The sequence below is a fragment of the Trachurus trachurus genome (assembly GCF_905171665.1).
Source record: "Trachurus trachurus genome assembly, chromosome: 5".
NCBI classification, from domain to species: Eukaryota; Metazoa; Chordata; class Actinopteri; order Carangiformes; family Carangidae; genus Trachurus; species Trachurus trachurus.
The window spans coordinates 16038603-16053914 of record NC_139896.1 but is presented as its reverse complement, the minus strand read 5'-3'; the positions used below and the strand labels follow the sequence as shown (position 1 = coordinate 16053914).

Here is a 15312-nt window from a genome sequence, read left to right as displayed (position 1 = left end):
GGGGAGCCGCACAACTGTGGGAACGCTAGCTTTCTGCAACCCCTCCTCACAAACAAAAGCCTGGAGTGCGTCTGCGTTTACAGCTCCTGCAAGGATGTACAGTCGGGTGAACTCTTGCTCTCTCCCTCTCTCTCTCTCTCTCTCTCTCTCTCTCTCTCTCTCTTCATTTGCCGGGGTTGCCATGGCGACGGCGGAGGCTTGCTTCAGCAGGCCCATAATTTCTGGAGAGCCTGTCTGGATGTGACACTTCCCTTTCAGGCGGCCATTGTTTGATGCTGATTTACGTGTGTTTGTTGCACTTTACCACCACCTTTCTCCACACCTCCAGCCGGGCGGCAAAGTTTTAAAGGATCAATGCATCACATACCTGAGTAAAGCAGCATGCTGAAGTTTTGTTTGCTGACGTGTGTCATTAAATGATTCCATTTCCATATTATTTCAAGAAAAGCATCAACAAACTTGTCATCATGACTCTACCTATATGATATTTTCCTTCCTGAGGCACAGCTTTTGGCTTTTCTTTCCTTCTCTGCTTGAAACAGTGCTTATTTTTCCAACCAGGCCATCCCTCTTCCCTCCTCATGGGCGTTCCTACAACACAGAGGAGTCCAATCACAGGCCGGCCCTTTTCCTCATCTCTTTGTGGTCAGCCTGTTAAGGACTTTTTGTGTTCACGTTTTTTTTTTCTTTTCACTTTTTTCCCTGCCACCCCTCATTCAGCCACTTGAGCCTAGAGCAGATGGAAAGATTGTAGTGGGGGGAAAGTAAGTAAGCAAGCAGCAGACAGAGAGAGAGAGAGGGAGAGAGAGAGAACTGGAAGAAGCCATGCAGAGAGTGGAGCAGCCCAGCAACGATGCTTGATGAACTGAACCACTGACCACCACAAAGATTTTCTTCCACTTTGACTGAGCCCAAGGGAGACAAAGAAATCAGACAGGACAGCCCTGAGGGGAGACGTCAACGCATCAACCCAGCTCACGGGGGCCAAACTAGCCCAGGACGTGAAAAGAGAGTGAGAAAGAGCTTGAGACAAGTAGAAAGAGGGGGGAGATCTACAGATGAGAGTTAAAGCAAAGGGGCAGAAGGAGATGCTCAGAGGGACTAGACAGTGAAGAGAAAAAGTGAAACAAGTATCAGGATTGCTGCAGGTGTGTCCACAAAGCCTGCTCAACGAGAGGGCCACAGCAAAGTCCCCTCAACACAAGCTGTTGCCAGTGAAACAGGAGAGACAAAGAGTGAAGTCAGACAGAAGCAGAGAGGCAGCAGAACTAGACGAGGATGGCCAACTCAGGTCTCCAGTTGTTGGGTTATTTCCTGGCGTTGGGCGGCTGGATCGGCATCATCTCCACCACAGCCTTACCCCAGTGGAAGCAGTCATCGTACGCCGGCGATGCCATCATCACAGCCGTGGGTCTGTACGAGGGGCTGTGGATGAGCTGCGCCTCGCAGAGTACAGGACAGGTGCAGTGCAAGATCTTTGACTCCATGCTCTCGCTGGACAGTAAGTACAACGTTTGAGTTTGGTTGAACAACACCTGGCTCTCTAACTTGTACTCTCTTTTCTCACTCAAACTATCTGGTGCAACTTCTTTTCAAAGGATTATGTGCTCATTATAGGAATTCTGTGAATTGATGATTATTATCATATTTCAAACATCATATAATAAGGAAAATACGCTAAATCCACAGTGGATTGAATGCCTTATGGGGAAGCTGTGCTGTGACTGTAACTGTGATTAAGTGATATTCACCGGCTAATTTGTCAGATGATGAAAAAACACAATTAAAATTCAAGTAAGCCAATAATCCTCTTTTAATGCATCGCTAAGGAAGGTTCCTCTAATTCTTTTAATCGCACTTCTTTCTTTTTTTTTTAAAACACTTTTTCTTGTCGGGTGCCTTCCTTTAATTTTCTTTAATATTAGAATTTTTGATAAGAAAGTCGTGTCAGTTTTCATCAGCTGCTTTCACTTTAGTCTTCCCAAGTTCTCCAAAGAAGAATCTACAGTGTTGTGTATTGTAGCCGGTCCGATCATTTGGCCGCACATATGAAACAGGGGGAAAACAACTCCTGGAGCCCCCCTCCATGTGGGACGTTATTGAATTCAGTAGTTGTAAATCTCACTTCAAATGCTGCTGTTCACGTCTTTAATGAAGTTCAGCTCTTTCTTAAAAGTGTAAAGCATCATGAAATGTAGTGTGTGAGGAGTGGGAGGGGGTCAGGAATGTGGGGTTCAGACATAAATTAGCTCAGAATATGAGCCCCTTGTCATCTCCAATCTGTAAGCAGGACCTAGTGACTCATAATTAATGGCTCCCAGATTAAATGAATCCATCCATCTACTGCCTGCTTAAATCATCCTTTTATTCCTTCATTAGTGATTCTAATGAAAGGCTACGGGGGGTGGGCTCGGTCAGAAGCCATTTTCACTAAACAACCGAACATGTCAGTTTGTGTGTTTTTCTCTGCGGTTTGGGGCCGATGTGCTCATGGATCCTGCTGTTGCACACTTGCTCTCCTTGGACAAACAAATGAGGCACATTGCAAACATTTTGGTGTCTTGGTGAGTCATTATATCAAAACATTTTCTGTGGCGTCCTGTGTGCCAGTGAGGAGGGGTGGTGGGGTGGGGGGCCCGAGCTGATCTCCCATCTCCTTTGGTTCGTTGCAGCGACAAGAACAGCGTATTGTCCTTGCGGATGAATAGGGGCTGTTAGGAGAAGAAAAGGGCAGTGTTGAGCCAAACACCAGAGATATTCCCAGAATGTGCTCTGTCTTCCCCACACGCGCACATTGTTCCATTTGTCCATTAACACACCCAGTGACTGCAGATTCAGACTGAAGACGAACCTGGGCAGAGGGTTAAGTACACGCTCCTCTGAAACAACACTGAAACGAAGAGTCGCAGGCGCAGCGGAGCATTCTTAATCATTCACAGGTTTATTCAGGCGTTTCCCCAGACAGATTATGAAATGGAGCAGATCAGTATTCGGTCATGTGTCTGGGGGTCCGAGAAGGCACTGCAAGACTGAATCCTGATTAAACACCCCCATGGTTTTTAGTTTGATCCAGTAGTAAGACTGGTTTTAGCTGTGAGTGAACTCTTCCTCTCCGGCTACATTCGCAGTGGGAGCAGCATGTGATAGTGACTGTAATTGTTCACCAGACTGTGCTCCACTCTACTGATGCTGCCAAGCAGCCGTAGTGGGAAACCGCTGCAGGTTGGATGAGCTGAAAAAGGAGATGATGATGATGAGAATGATACATGGTCGAGAGGGTTGGCTGTGTGTGTATGGTAGTGCTGAAAGGACAGCTCTAGAAAAGCAGAAACATCAAAGCATGGCATTAAAAACACATTGATCCAGCCCTGCCAACGAGTTACACATTATAAATCACCTTATATTCATTTAAACAATGAAGACAATGGTTATAACCATTGTCTTCATTGCTTAAATTAATACAATACAACATACTATGTTGTCTTTCAGAAACACTATAAATAGTGTTTCTGAAAGACAACATAGTATAGTGTATGGGCTTTTTTTCTGCTCCCTGAATACAGCCTGATAAGGAAACAGCACTGTTAATGTGATGACACTACACCGATGGATCTATAACTTTATACTCTTTATAATGAATCTAACTCTCCATCAGTGGACAAGCATCAACATACTTACTCCCATAGTCTTTCTTTACATACTCCCTCCTCTTGCCCATTCTGCCTCAGGCACTAAGATCTGAAGCCCATTGGTTTCTACTCAAGATGTAAATATTACAATACTTTCATTACTTTTTTCACAACTAAGTAACTCTCCAAAATAGTTTCAAGTGAACACGAGCCACAGCCACTGATGTATACACATTCAGTGTGGTAGTGACTACTTCTGGCAGCAGGACAGTGTGTGTGGGACAAACGACGTGTTCATTAAATCTTCCTCTAACAGTTTTTGGACAACAGTGGATCTCTATGGCACAGAGGATATATTAAGTTTGGGTACACTTATTACAATAACTGATTCCCTCCGTTCATGGAGGCTATTTATAAGAAAATATAGAAAATCACCTGGATTATCCTTTAAAACTGGAAAAGTATCTGTAATGGTCATGATGAGTGACCTACCGCTACCGTAAAGTTACTGTTGTCATAAGACATAAGGAGGCGTGGTGTGTATCTACTTACACAGGGAGCAGTAACAGCACATCCTCCCCTGTGTCTGATTTGTTAGCTTTAAGAGTTTGATCTCAACGAGTCAAGGTAATTAGGACTTCCCCATTTATACTTAAAAGTGGAAATTAAGTAAGTAGAAATTGGTTAAGGTAAATTCAATTTTAGTTTCAGAGAACATCATGTGTGTGTGTTTGTACTGGTGAAACTGGATGGGAAAGAGGCTGGAGATGTTAAATGTATGGTTTTATAGTGGAGCTGTGAGTGGGCAAACAGATATTACGTACGAAAGTGTCACAAGTGATCTCACAATAGGACCTTACAGTGCCCACACACACAAAACAGCAAGCACACACACTCATTGAAAGCTTGTGGCTGGCACTGCCAACCTTGGCACTGGAAAGAGAGGGCCCAGTGGGAGAACCAGCCCACCTCCCCTCTTCTCTGCCTCCCTTTTAACCTCTCAGTCACACTAAAGTCCCTCAAATGTCCCCTTGGTTTGTCTCTGACAAAGACTGGTCAAAATAGTGTCATTTACCATGGGGGATCCTAAACCCCCCACACACATCTTCAGAGGAAAGAAGGAATGCTAAGACTGGATGAAAGAATAAGAAAAATCAAACCACCCTCTGTTGAAGACCATTCAGATACTCCATCAAAAGCAGCTCTGGAGCAATAAATCAGACTTCAAAGATTGTTCCATCCTCTTCCTCCTCATGAGTCCCCTCAGGTCAGCGTCTGAAATACTACATCACTGCTGCGCCTTGAATGATGGTGTGTGTGTGTTTCTGTCACAATGACAAATGATGACTTTAGGTTCCCACTCAGACTGTTGCTCAACAGGAAGAGGTTTTATTCTGTCAAACACACACAGTAAAGTTAGAAAAACAAAAATAGAAAAACTTTAAGGTCCACTTACTTGATTGTTGTAAAGGAAATATGAGGTGTGGTTGAAAGCTTGAATAAAAAGTCTGTTATTCTGCTAAAGCATGACGTTTCTTTCTTGGAATTGGACACAGAAGTGTGACGATAGACTAACCATGCAATGAGTAGTTTAACAAAACTCTAATCAGGATGTAATTGAAAGCTCAGGAAACAGTAAGTGGTCATTGAGTTAAGACTAACAACTGCTTTTATTCAGCTAAACTCTTCTGTTCTGTTTGAATCTGAGCTCTTTAAATGTAAAACATTTGGTTGAAAGCTCAGGTGAAAAAGAATCTAATAAGTCGACCATGAGTGAAGTTGCCACTCTAATTCAGCTCTAGTCTATTCCCTGCCTTTGTGTTGTGTGGGTTTGACTTAATTTGATTCCTGCCTCTCTCCTCTGGTGGATAAACGCTGGCTTACATGTCAAGTCATTGTTATTTGAAGCTAATGTCTGTGACCTTGGCTGTTACACCTGTATGAAAACCTCTGTTGTGTTTACTTTAATCACCATATTTGTCAGCTCTGTCAGACAGCAGAATCAGGATGTTGGAATATGCAGGTTTTTTGGGGTTTTTTTTTTTCCCACTGCTGGGATTTCGACAATCCCCTCGCTTGTTGTAAATAAGACACACTCCATCAGTATTTTGACAGTATCATTAAGTGCTTAGCAGTTGCCTTCGTGCTAACACTTTTGTGTGTGGCTGTGTTTGAGGCAGTAATGTCTGATCGCTGTGGCGACAGCCCCATGAAAACAATCTTGCTTTGTGACAAAGCCACACTAATCCCACTGTGTGAACCATGTAAAGCAGGCCCTCCTACAGCAGCTGTGTGTGAGAAGGAGCTGTGTGTTTCATCTGTGCAGATATTGTGTACTCGTACATACATGTGTGCGCGTGAATGTGTAAATATGTGTAAATACGTTCCTCCCACTAAGTTATGTGTGTGCTGAGGCCTGTGTGGGCAGCAACATTAGGCAAAACTACAGAGGAAGGATCTGGAGAAGATCTCAAAGATCATTTAAGGTCTCTGGGCTTGGCCCCGAGAGTCACCTCTGGACATAAAAAAAGCCAGAGCCGTTCCCGCTCTGCAAAGTAGGACAGTGGTGGACACTCTGTAATGAGCTTCCTGTAAAAATACATGTGGTATCCCATCAATTCTTCATGGCGCTTGTGTAACGTCATTCCTCTGTAATTATCACTTTTATGTCTGAAATGAAATGTTGTGTTTGTTCCAAATGATGGTCTGAAAGATTTAGTTTTCTCATCTCCTCAACACTTTGCTCCCTCTTTTTTTCTTGTCCTGTACTTCCACCTCTTCTATTGTGCCACTATCACTCCCCTCACTGTGTCCCCCTCTGCCCCCGCGCCTCCTTCTTTCTTCTTCATCTAGTCCACATTCAAACATGTAGGGCCCTCATGGTGGTGTCGGTACTGCTGGGCTTTATGGGCATCATCATCAGCGTGGTGGGCATGAAGTGCACGAAGGTCGGGGATAACAACCCAGCCACCAAGACTCGGATCGCTGTGACCGGTGGAGCTCTCTTCCTGCTCGCAGGTGTGATTTCTGCAGTGTGCTGTGAATGTTTTGTTTGTTTTGCAGCTAAAATTACACTGCAGTATGTCCTGCAATTAGCGCATTTAGCAACAGAGATTTGGCATTTTTCTGGCCTGAATCTATCACCAGGAGTCTTCTGGGTAATTAGAGTCCCTGCTGTAAACAGGAAGTGGTCATTTCAGAGGCATTAGCCACTGATCTCAGACATAAACCATAACCACAGGGGGAGAGCATTAACTAAACAAGGATTCCCCAGTTTATGTGTGCTGCTGTAGCTGCAGTGAACATTCATAGGCTTAATGTACACACACACAGTTCATTCAGCTGTATTCATCTTTCCTCCTTCCACAGGTCTATGTACGCTGGTGTCTGTGTCCTGGTATGCCACTCAGGTGTCCTATCAGTTCTTCAACCCAAATACACCACCCAACGCCAGGTATGTAGCTCACCTGATGCCAAACTGGCACATGCCGTCAGAAAGAAACCAACTAACTTCCCATGGAGTTGTCAAGCATGCAAGCCATGAGTGATGGAAAAATGATGCATTCTCATGGGTATTTTGTGCCATTTAAATTCTGAAAGACCCGTATTACTGTCATCATTATTAGGGTTGGCTGAAAAAACAGTCCACTGTCTATTTGAGAAAAAACATCTAACTGTTGCCAATTGCCTGACGCAATCCAAAAAAACATCAAATTAATCACTTGAGGTTTTGTCTTTTAGCTATTATATTTGAATAGCTACTGTCATATGTATGATGTGGGACTGAGTTACTAATGGGAAAAGACACTTTAAGTTTGATCTGTTACGCAATTAAAATCCACAAAAATTCTATAAATGCGTAAGTTGCAATAACAACAAAAAAACAATGAGGATTTTAATATTTATGTCACAATTAAAAAGTTTCACAATGAGTTATCTTGTATTCCTCCCGGTTGCTGCCAGATACTCGCAGTCTTCTTGTTCAATAACATCTTTCACCTCTTCAGCCCAGGTTCATCATTTCAGACAAGTCAGAGGTTTTGTGATATTTTTTGCACATGAAAAGAAATATTGATACCAGAATGAATAATGTAGTTGCATCTGCTGTGAGGCCTGTGTTCGACAGTGACTAATGGTCAGTACCACAGACTTTGTTCCAAAAAACGCCACTGGAAATGGCTGTTCAAACTTCATGTTGAACTAAAGCCAAAGAACACAAAACTGTCACTAGATGAGTAAACATCAGCATATGCATCATGAGGTTGGTGTTAAAGTTAGTTAACCCTCACCCTAAACGGATTAACATGTGGCATTTTTTTTTGCCGGTCTTGAGTTTATACCAAAAGATTAAGTTGTTTTTATCCATGTCTTATCAGCTGCTTTGTGGGAACAATGTTGAAATGATTCTAGGCTATCTGGCTCTCTGTGATAGGCTTCATAAAATGTAGAAAAACATACTAATTACAGTTAATCATAATAAATCAGTGCAAACACTAACAACAGTAAACCTCTTCACATCCTCTCTTCTTCCCTTGCTTCCTGCGCAGGTATGAGTTTGGCTCGGCCCTGTTCGTGGGCTGGGCAGCGGCCAGTCTGACGGTACTGGGTGGCTCCTTGCTGTGCTGCTCCTGCTCCAAAGACGACATGCGAGGACAGCAATATTACCGCCAATCACAGCCTTCCACAGCCAGGGAGTACGTGTAAACCCCACCCCCTCCCAGCAGCCACCCAAACAGGACACACTTGGCACCACCACCTTTTACTCAGATTATGTCTGCTAAAACAAAACCAAAAAGACTATCATGCATGCAATCACGTCGTACTCCACTTACAGTATAGACACAGGGACTTATACATACCACATATTTATATGTGCCACAGGATGTATTTTATGGCTAAAACAAGTTATAAATTTAAATTTGTGGACGCACAACCTACATATTTAATGTCAATCATCCACTCTACTGATATAATGACAAGCTTGTGTTGTGAATGGAAGTCTGTGCTTTTATGTCATTATTTAACCACTTAAAATTATGTGGCTGATTAAATCTGACCCAAAATCACTAAATCATCCACTTTCTGAAAGACATAATGGTCACATACATGTGCATCTTGCTACAGCAGGTGAGTTGTAAAGCAAAAATAAAAACTGTATAATGGCAGAGAATGTTAGAGAGAGTTAGAGAAACACCAGTGCTGTAAAACACACTGATTAGCTTGTCCTATGCTTCCTGTTTGGAGCTGCATCTGTGTTTTTGCCTCCATATTGTGTTGTGTATTCACACTCCACTGGTGCATTTAGGTTGTGTGAAGGGAGTGTCCCAAACCTGTGCTGTGCAGATATGTAAAAGTTACAGAGCAGCTCCTCTGTCTTTAAGCTCACAGGCCACAATCAGAGAAGACACTGATTCTTGCTGCTCAGAAAAATACTACACAGTATGTGATCTCAGTAGTTCAAACCCTGATGAAGACAGCTAAAGTGTGATGAACCAAAATAAAGGGTGATAAAGAATCAGGTGTGTTAAGTGCTCTTTGTAATTAAGTCCTCAGATGGCCATTTTGTGACAGCTGTGCACCTTACTCACTTTAAAACAAGGTAAGCCTTGTTTTACACAGCGATCAGCCGGTAAGACACAAACTGAACTGCAACAGTGGAGATAAAACTGTTAGTGAAAGGTGGCTGCTGAGGTTGTACTGAGTATGAATGCTATTGATGATCATTTCACCATTTTATTCAGCACTGAGAGAAAGTGGAGGTTCACTTTGACACATATCATCACCGCTCCGTTTACTAACATCATTACTCCACAATCATACGCTCATGTAATCTCTTGTGTAACCAATCTAATGTCTACGATCTAAGATGTTTCATACACCTCTCATGTCTTAAAATCTGACTGGGAATCATAAGCTAAGATGCTGTTTCACACGATGCTTTACAGTGAACCATGAAGCTGACATGATACTGGAAACACAGCAAATAAACACAAATCATATCATATTTAACTTCACTGCAGTCAACACTGTTGGTTTATTACATATAATGACTCTATGGGGAAAAATGACAATAGACATCTGCAGCAGTTTTAAAGTCTGCCCCAGATAAGAGCCTGTAAAAGCCCGACAGCAGACCTAAATTGGCTCTTGAGTTCCCCCTTGATGCTCCTACATTGCTTTGCTCTCATTTGTGTTTCTAAAAGAGCTGGTCCATCACTGTTCCAGATAATAAAGCCATTAACTTTTCTTAGAATAGGTCCCAGTATCCCCATTTCCCGGACATACGGCCTCACTTCTTGGTAGATACTTGTTTGTCGAGTGCTCTATTATTGTCAGATTGGGGAGGGGGGCTTGTAGGTCTATAGGAAATTCCTTGTACCCTTTAGATAAAGGGAGATGTCAGGCGTCACTGGTATGTCAGTACCAGCTGTGTTTTGAATGGAGATTGTTCAACAACAAATGTGATAGAACTACCTATAAAGCTATGTCCAAAGATAAGAAACTTTAAAAAGAAGGGTTTGACATTTTGGGAATTACACTTATTCACACACTTCCCAACAGCTCTATTCATCTGTTAAAGGTTCTGTATTTTACACTTCTCCTGTGTTTTATTTTAAGTTTTAATATCCATAAGAAGATGTAAAAGAGAACCACAAATATCTAATAGTAGTTTGACATCTCCTTTATAAGGCAACAGAGTTCTAGTAACAACAAGTCAGTGAGCCAATCAGAAGAGAGGAGGCTCTGAGCCTGTCCTCTGATTGGCTGACTGCTTTCTTTGCGATCCAATAACAGATTACAGTTAAACACTCAAATCAAATCCTGCAAGTGTGGGTGATAGATCTGCTTTATAATAAGAAAACTCTTAGAAAACTACTTTCAAACAGTAGAGGACCTTCAATTATGAAGCTGCAGCTGTGGGATTGTTAGCTTAGTGTGGAAATAAGATTGGAAATGAGAAATAACAAGCGTGGCTCTCTATAAAGATATAATGCCTAAACTAAACTGTGTCTCTCAAAAATATTCAAAGTAAAGATGGTGAACCAGCAGCTAACTTAAGCTCAGCCTGAGAAATCTTAACCTGTTGTTATCATCATTACTAATGGGCTACATATTTAGTACATGTAAGTTTTTTAAAGTGTAGATTAGAAGCCAGCTGACATGTAGCATCACCTCCCATGTTCCTTTTCACTGACTTTCACTCTTTTCCTCTAACACCCTTACAGTCAATCATCATCTCATTATCTTTCTAACACTTCATGTCTGCTGTGAGAATCTGAGAGGTCTTGATGTGTCTCTTATTTCCCCTTCTGTCCTCTAATCCTTGTTCTTCTCTGACTGTCTTCTTCTCTCCTCTGATTCAGGGCAGAGTTGTTGAGTGAAACTAGTTTCCCTGACTGATCAGCCCTCGCCTTTTTATTGAGGACTGTCCGCCTGTCCAACCACTGTCTCCCCCCCCACCCCCTCCCGTTACCTCTTAGACCCAAATTTGGACTTCTCGTAGCAGAACATTTCCCCCTTCCTCGGTACTACACCCGCACCTTATCAGTTATAATGGGAACTAAGATGCACTGTCTTCTCCCATTTTTTTCCCTACCTTCTGAGCCTTTTCTGTAAATATGGACTCTGATCAGATCTTTTCCATAAGAAATGAGGTCTCCTCCTCCATTTCAGCCTGTAAACACTCTATTTCTCCTCCCACACACACCCCTCTGCCCCACTATCAGCTGAGAGTTAACAATTTGTGAAACACTTTGTGGTTTTGTTGCGCTGACTGATGACTTCACTTATATCCTGTGACCTCTGGGTGTTTTTGTAAATGTGTCTCTTTTGGGTTTATTTTGTTTCCTCTGTGACTGTACTCTGACTGAAACGTGTCTTTTTTCCCTTTTGAATTGCAGACCAAATGTTAAAAGTACCCCACCAGAGAAAAGGGAGCAGTACTTGTAGTTTGGGAGAGTCTTCTGGCCTTACCATGGTTTAGATTCTGTCAACAGACAAAACCCTCTCACTGAGCAACTCAAAACAGACAGACACCACTAGAGAGAATTAATGAACAGCAACCTTTCAAGTATATTGTGGCAACAGAAATTATGAAATTGTTTTGGTAAGATTAAATGAAACATTTGTTTCAGGGGGGTTGAGAAAGAAAGAAAATCCTTGTCTTGTCTGTTTTGCTGACTTTGGGAGAGACAGTCATTCAGGGTATGTTTTCTATAACATGTTAAAATGCCCGGGTGTATATACCACCTGCTCTATTCTTTTTTGTTTTGTTTTGTTTTGTTCTGTTTTTCTGTTTTTTATTACATTTACATTTATAATATTTTACTACAGTGCCTTATAACACATGTTTGTTGTTCACTACATGGATTCTTCATAGTCTCGCGTCCCATCTGAGGGATGTGTCCATAGTTTCCTCTGCCAGCAGTTCTGTCTACCATTTTCTGAAAATGAATGTGAAGCTACAGTACCACTTAAGAAAAAACAGAGACATACGTACGATCTTCAACATAATGCCTTATGCACTGTTTGTAAGAAGCTGTGTGCCTGTCTCCTAGTACCCTGGATTGAGGATATACCCAGTACATTCATTTTGTTTTGTTAAGTGCCAATATGATTTTGTGTGAATGACAGAGTCGTTGTACTTGTGACTCTAAAGGATGTACTGTACTGTGTGCTGTCTCCTGTACTAAGGAATGCCAGTGTTCAAATGCCCTTCTGATGCCTACATTTATTTACCATGCCATTCCTTTCTCTAATATTTACCTCCTCCATGTTGTGTATCATCTCATTTACAGTATACCCCTGTCTGTTTCTTTTAGAATAAAGTAAACAGCGAAATAAAAATGTTGTTGACTGTGAGTCCGTGCTTCATCAGTTGTTTCCTAACTTGTTTCTCTCCCTCCACTCCTTCTTCTTCCTCTCGGGCTCAAATACTTCTTTTGCACCCTGTTGTTCAATAATTGCAGATGTTGGAATTCCACTTCTGCTCCACTGGACTGTGGCACATTCTCAGAGGTGGACTCACAAAGTTAACTTGTTCACCACTGCTACCACACATTTCTTAACCCATGGGCATGGAATGAAGCTGGATGGACACAGTTATATGACCATCGCGTTGCCACTGGTGAAATTGTTTTGAGACCCCTAAAAGATTATCAAAGGATCAGATAGATTGTTTTTTTTCTCCAAAGTTTTTTTTAAGGTCAACTGAAATTAAATCGCATTTTCTATGGCCCAAGGTCATTAGCACCAATAGCGAGATATTTGCTTTTGATATCTATGGGAAATATTTTGTGGTTTTAAGAACTAAAAACCACCCCGCTGGAGCTCCAGTAATACCAGGTTGGTGAGCCAATCAGAAGAGATAAAGCTTTGAACCTTTCCTCTGATTGGCTAAGAGTATTGAGTGATAGAATGAAAATATAGCAGATTTCAGGTAAAGACTCAGAGAAACCAATTTCTGTAATGTTGGATAGTGTTTTCAGGTGGGCGGGGCTTTGGTAGTGGCTAACAGCAGTGATTGCTTTTTTCTAACATCACAAATTAACAGCAGGAGTGACGACTTATTTTAAGACTGACACAGACTGTGTGCATTTCTCTGTGGTCTGAGCACTTTAATACTTTCACAGAATTAAAAAAGACCTGCTTTACAATCAAAAAATACCTGGAAATCCACTAATTGGGACCTTTAATTCAACAGAATGCCATTGCGATCGTATCAGAGTAGCCTAGTGCTAATATCAATTTACAGACTAGACTGTGATTGGATCATATTAAAACCAAGTGAAGTATTCATGACTTGAATAAGGGAAACAACAGAAATACAACTTCACATGAGGTCAGAGGTGTGGGAAACAAGGAAGGATTCAGCTGTTTTAGTCCATGTGTGTGTAAACAGGTGGTTACAGAAGGGGTCTCGGTCTCCTCATGACAAGTATAGATAGAGACCAACCACTTTGATGCACATGTGGACACATGGGTATTGCATTAAAGACATTTGGGACCTCTTCTTTTAACCACAGAAGCAGTAAATAGTCTTCAAAGGTCTCAAACATGTGATTGCATAAAATGAATGTAAATCAGCTGAAGCAGATCATGAAGGCCAAGGGCATCCGTTTCAAAGCTGCTGTCATAGGCAGAAAAAAGAGACAGTCAGTCCATGGGTTTGTATACACAGTTTAAGTAAGGCACTTTGAAAAAACTGAAGACACCAGTGGTGGGAACAGAGCATGGACGTGAAATCTCACATACAGCTGACATGTACAAATGCACACAACATGACTAAACAGTGTGTCCCACAATACTACATACTAAGACCGTCATGCAAAAAAACAAACATTTGCTCCAAATGGGATGTGCATATACAGAGGCATTTCACAACAATATGTAAAATTAATAAAGTTCACAACTAAATTATATCAACATCAGCCACTTGTGTATTTCCTGACACGCTCAATGTGAGAGATATTTTCATGCTTGTTAAAAGAAAAACCTCTTTTATGGATATGAGATATTGAACTACTGCCACACACTGTTATCGTAACTGATACAAAGGGAGGTTTCTTGCATGATGAACCCGATGAACTGAGCCAAATTGTTCTGTTAAACACAGGAATGTGTTTTCCAACTTATGACTCTGAATGATGGATGATATGTTACACATGTGTTTTATTCGAAGTTGCACATCGTGGTTATTTAGGAATGTGAAACTGCGAACTGTTATGTCTCGTCAAATTTGTTAATGTCTTGTCTTGTGTCATGTGTTGGTCCTTTATGTTTTAATTTAGTCAAGTCACTCATGTCCCGTCCTGTCATGCACTTCCTGTTTTATTTTGTACTCACCTTTTCCCTCTTGTTTCAGATCCTGACTTCCTCCCTTTGTGTGCCTTCCCTCCGCTGTGATTGTCAACCCCGCCCCTGATTGGTTCCACCTGTGTCCCCTTACCTCATGTTCAAATAGTCCTTGTCTCCCTTGTCTTGTGTCAGTTCGTTTTGTCCTGTCAGCGTCACCGTCATGCAGCCCAAGAAGCCTTGTTTCATTCTGTCCTCCAAGTGAGCGTTTTTTGTTCCCCTTTATCATCCTCCTTGAGAGCGTTTTTTGTTAAATAAATTCCCTTTGAGTTAAGCGTTTGAGTCCTCCTTCCTGTCTGAGGTCGTTACAGAACGAACTGACCTACAATGGACTCAGCTGACTTGAAGAATCTCCAAACCTCCATGGCTGCACAGGTCACAAAGATCCATCAGCATGCAACGCAGCTAAGCACCGTCGGCCGGGGGGTGGAGGAACTCTCCAAGCGTCAGGAGGATTTTCAAGCCTCAGTCACTTCTCAGGTTAACCACCTGGCGGGTCAACTACACCAAGTCCTTTTGCGCCTAGGCACAGCCCCCCCGGCGACACCACCGGCAGAGAATCCAGCTGCGGCACCTACTGGACCAGTGGCCCCCATATCCCTGCGGTTGGCCCCCCCTGAGAAGTTCTCTGGAGACTCAGGTGACTGTAGAACCTTTCTAGTCCAGTGCGACCTGCACTTTAAGCTCAACCCAGCAGCTTTTCAGTCAGACCAGGCTAAGGTTGCCTTCATTGTGTCCCATTTAATGGGCCGAGCCGCCGCTTGGGCCACGGCCGAATGGTCCAGAGACTCTAATATCTGTCAGTCACTCGCAGATTTCCAAGATAATT

At 42.3% G+C, this 15312-nt stretch overlaps 1 protein-coding gene across 1 annotated transcript; it reads left to right on the top strand.

The window, feature by feature from the left end:
* The first annotated feature begins 717 nt into the window (after positions 1–717).
* cldn19 (claudin 19) lies at positions 718–12429 on the top strand. Its single transcript, XM_083972213.1, has 5 exons — positions 718–1501; positions 6483–6647; positions 6999–7083; positions 8177–8323; positions 11531–12429. Exons 1-5 carry the CDS (start codon positions 1279–1281, stop codon positions 11577–11579), a joined length of 669 nt encoding a protein of 222 aa, XP_083828339.1. The 5' UTR covers positions 718–1278; the 3' UTR covers positions 11580–12429.
* Positions 12430–15312: the final 2883 nt, after the last annotated feature.

What these genes read in the sequence shown, in the direction of transcription:
- cldn19 (XM_083972213.1), top strand. Translation starts at nt 1,279, where the DNA reads ATGGCCAACTCAGGTCTCCAGTTGTTGGGTTATTTCCTGGCGTTGGGC. An exon ending in AGCTCTCTTCCTGCTCGCAG is followed by an intron (nt 6,648 to 6,998) that starts GTGTGATTTCTG and finishes CTCCTTCCACAG; the next exon opens with GTCTATGTACGCTGGTGTCT. An exon ending in AATACACCACCCAACGCCAG is followed by an intron (nt 7,084 to 8,176) that starts GTATGTAGCTCA and finishes CTTCCTGCGCAG; the next exon opens with GTATGAGTTTGGCTCGGCCC.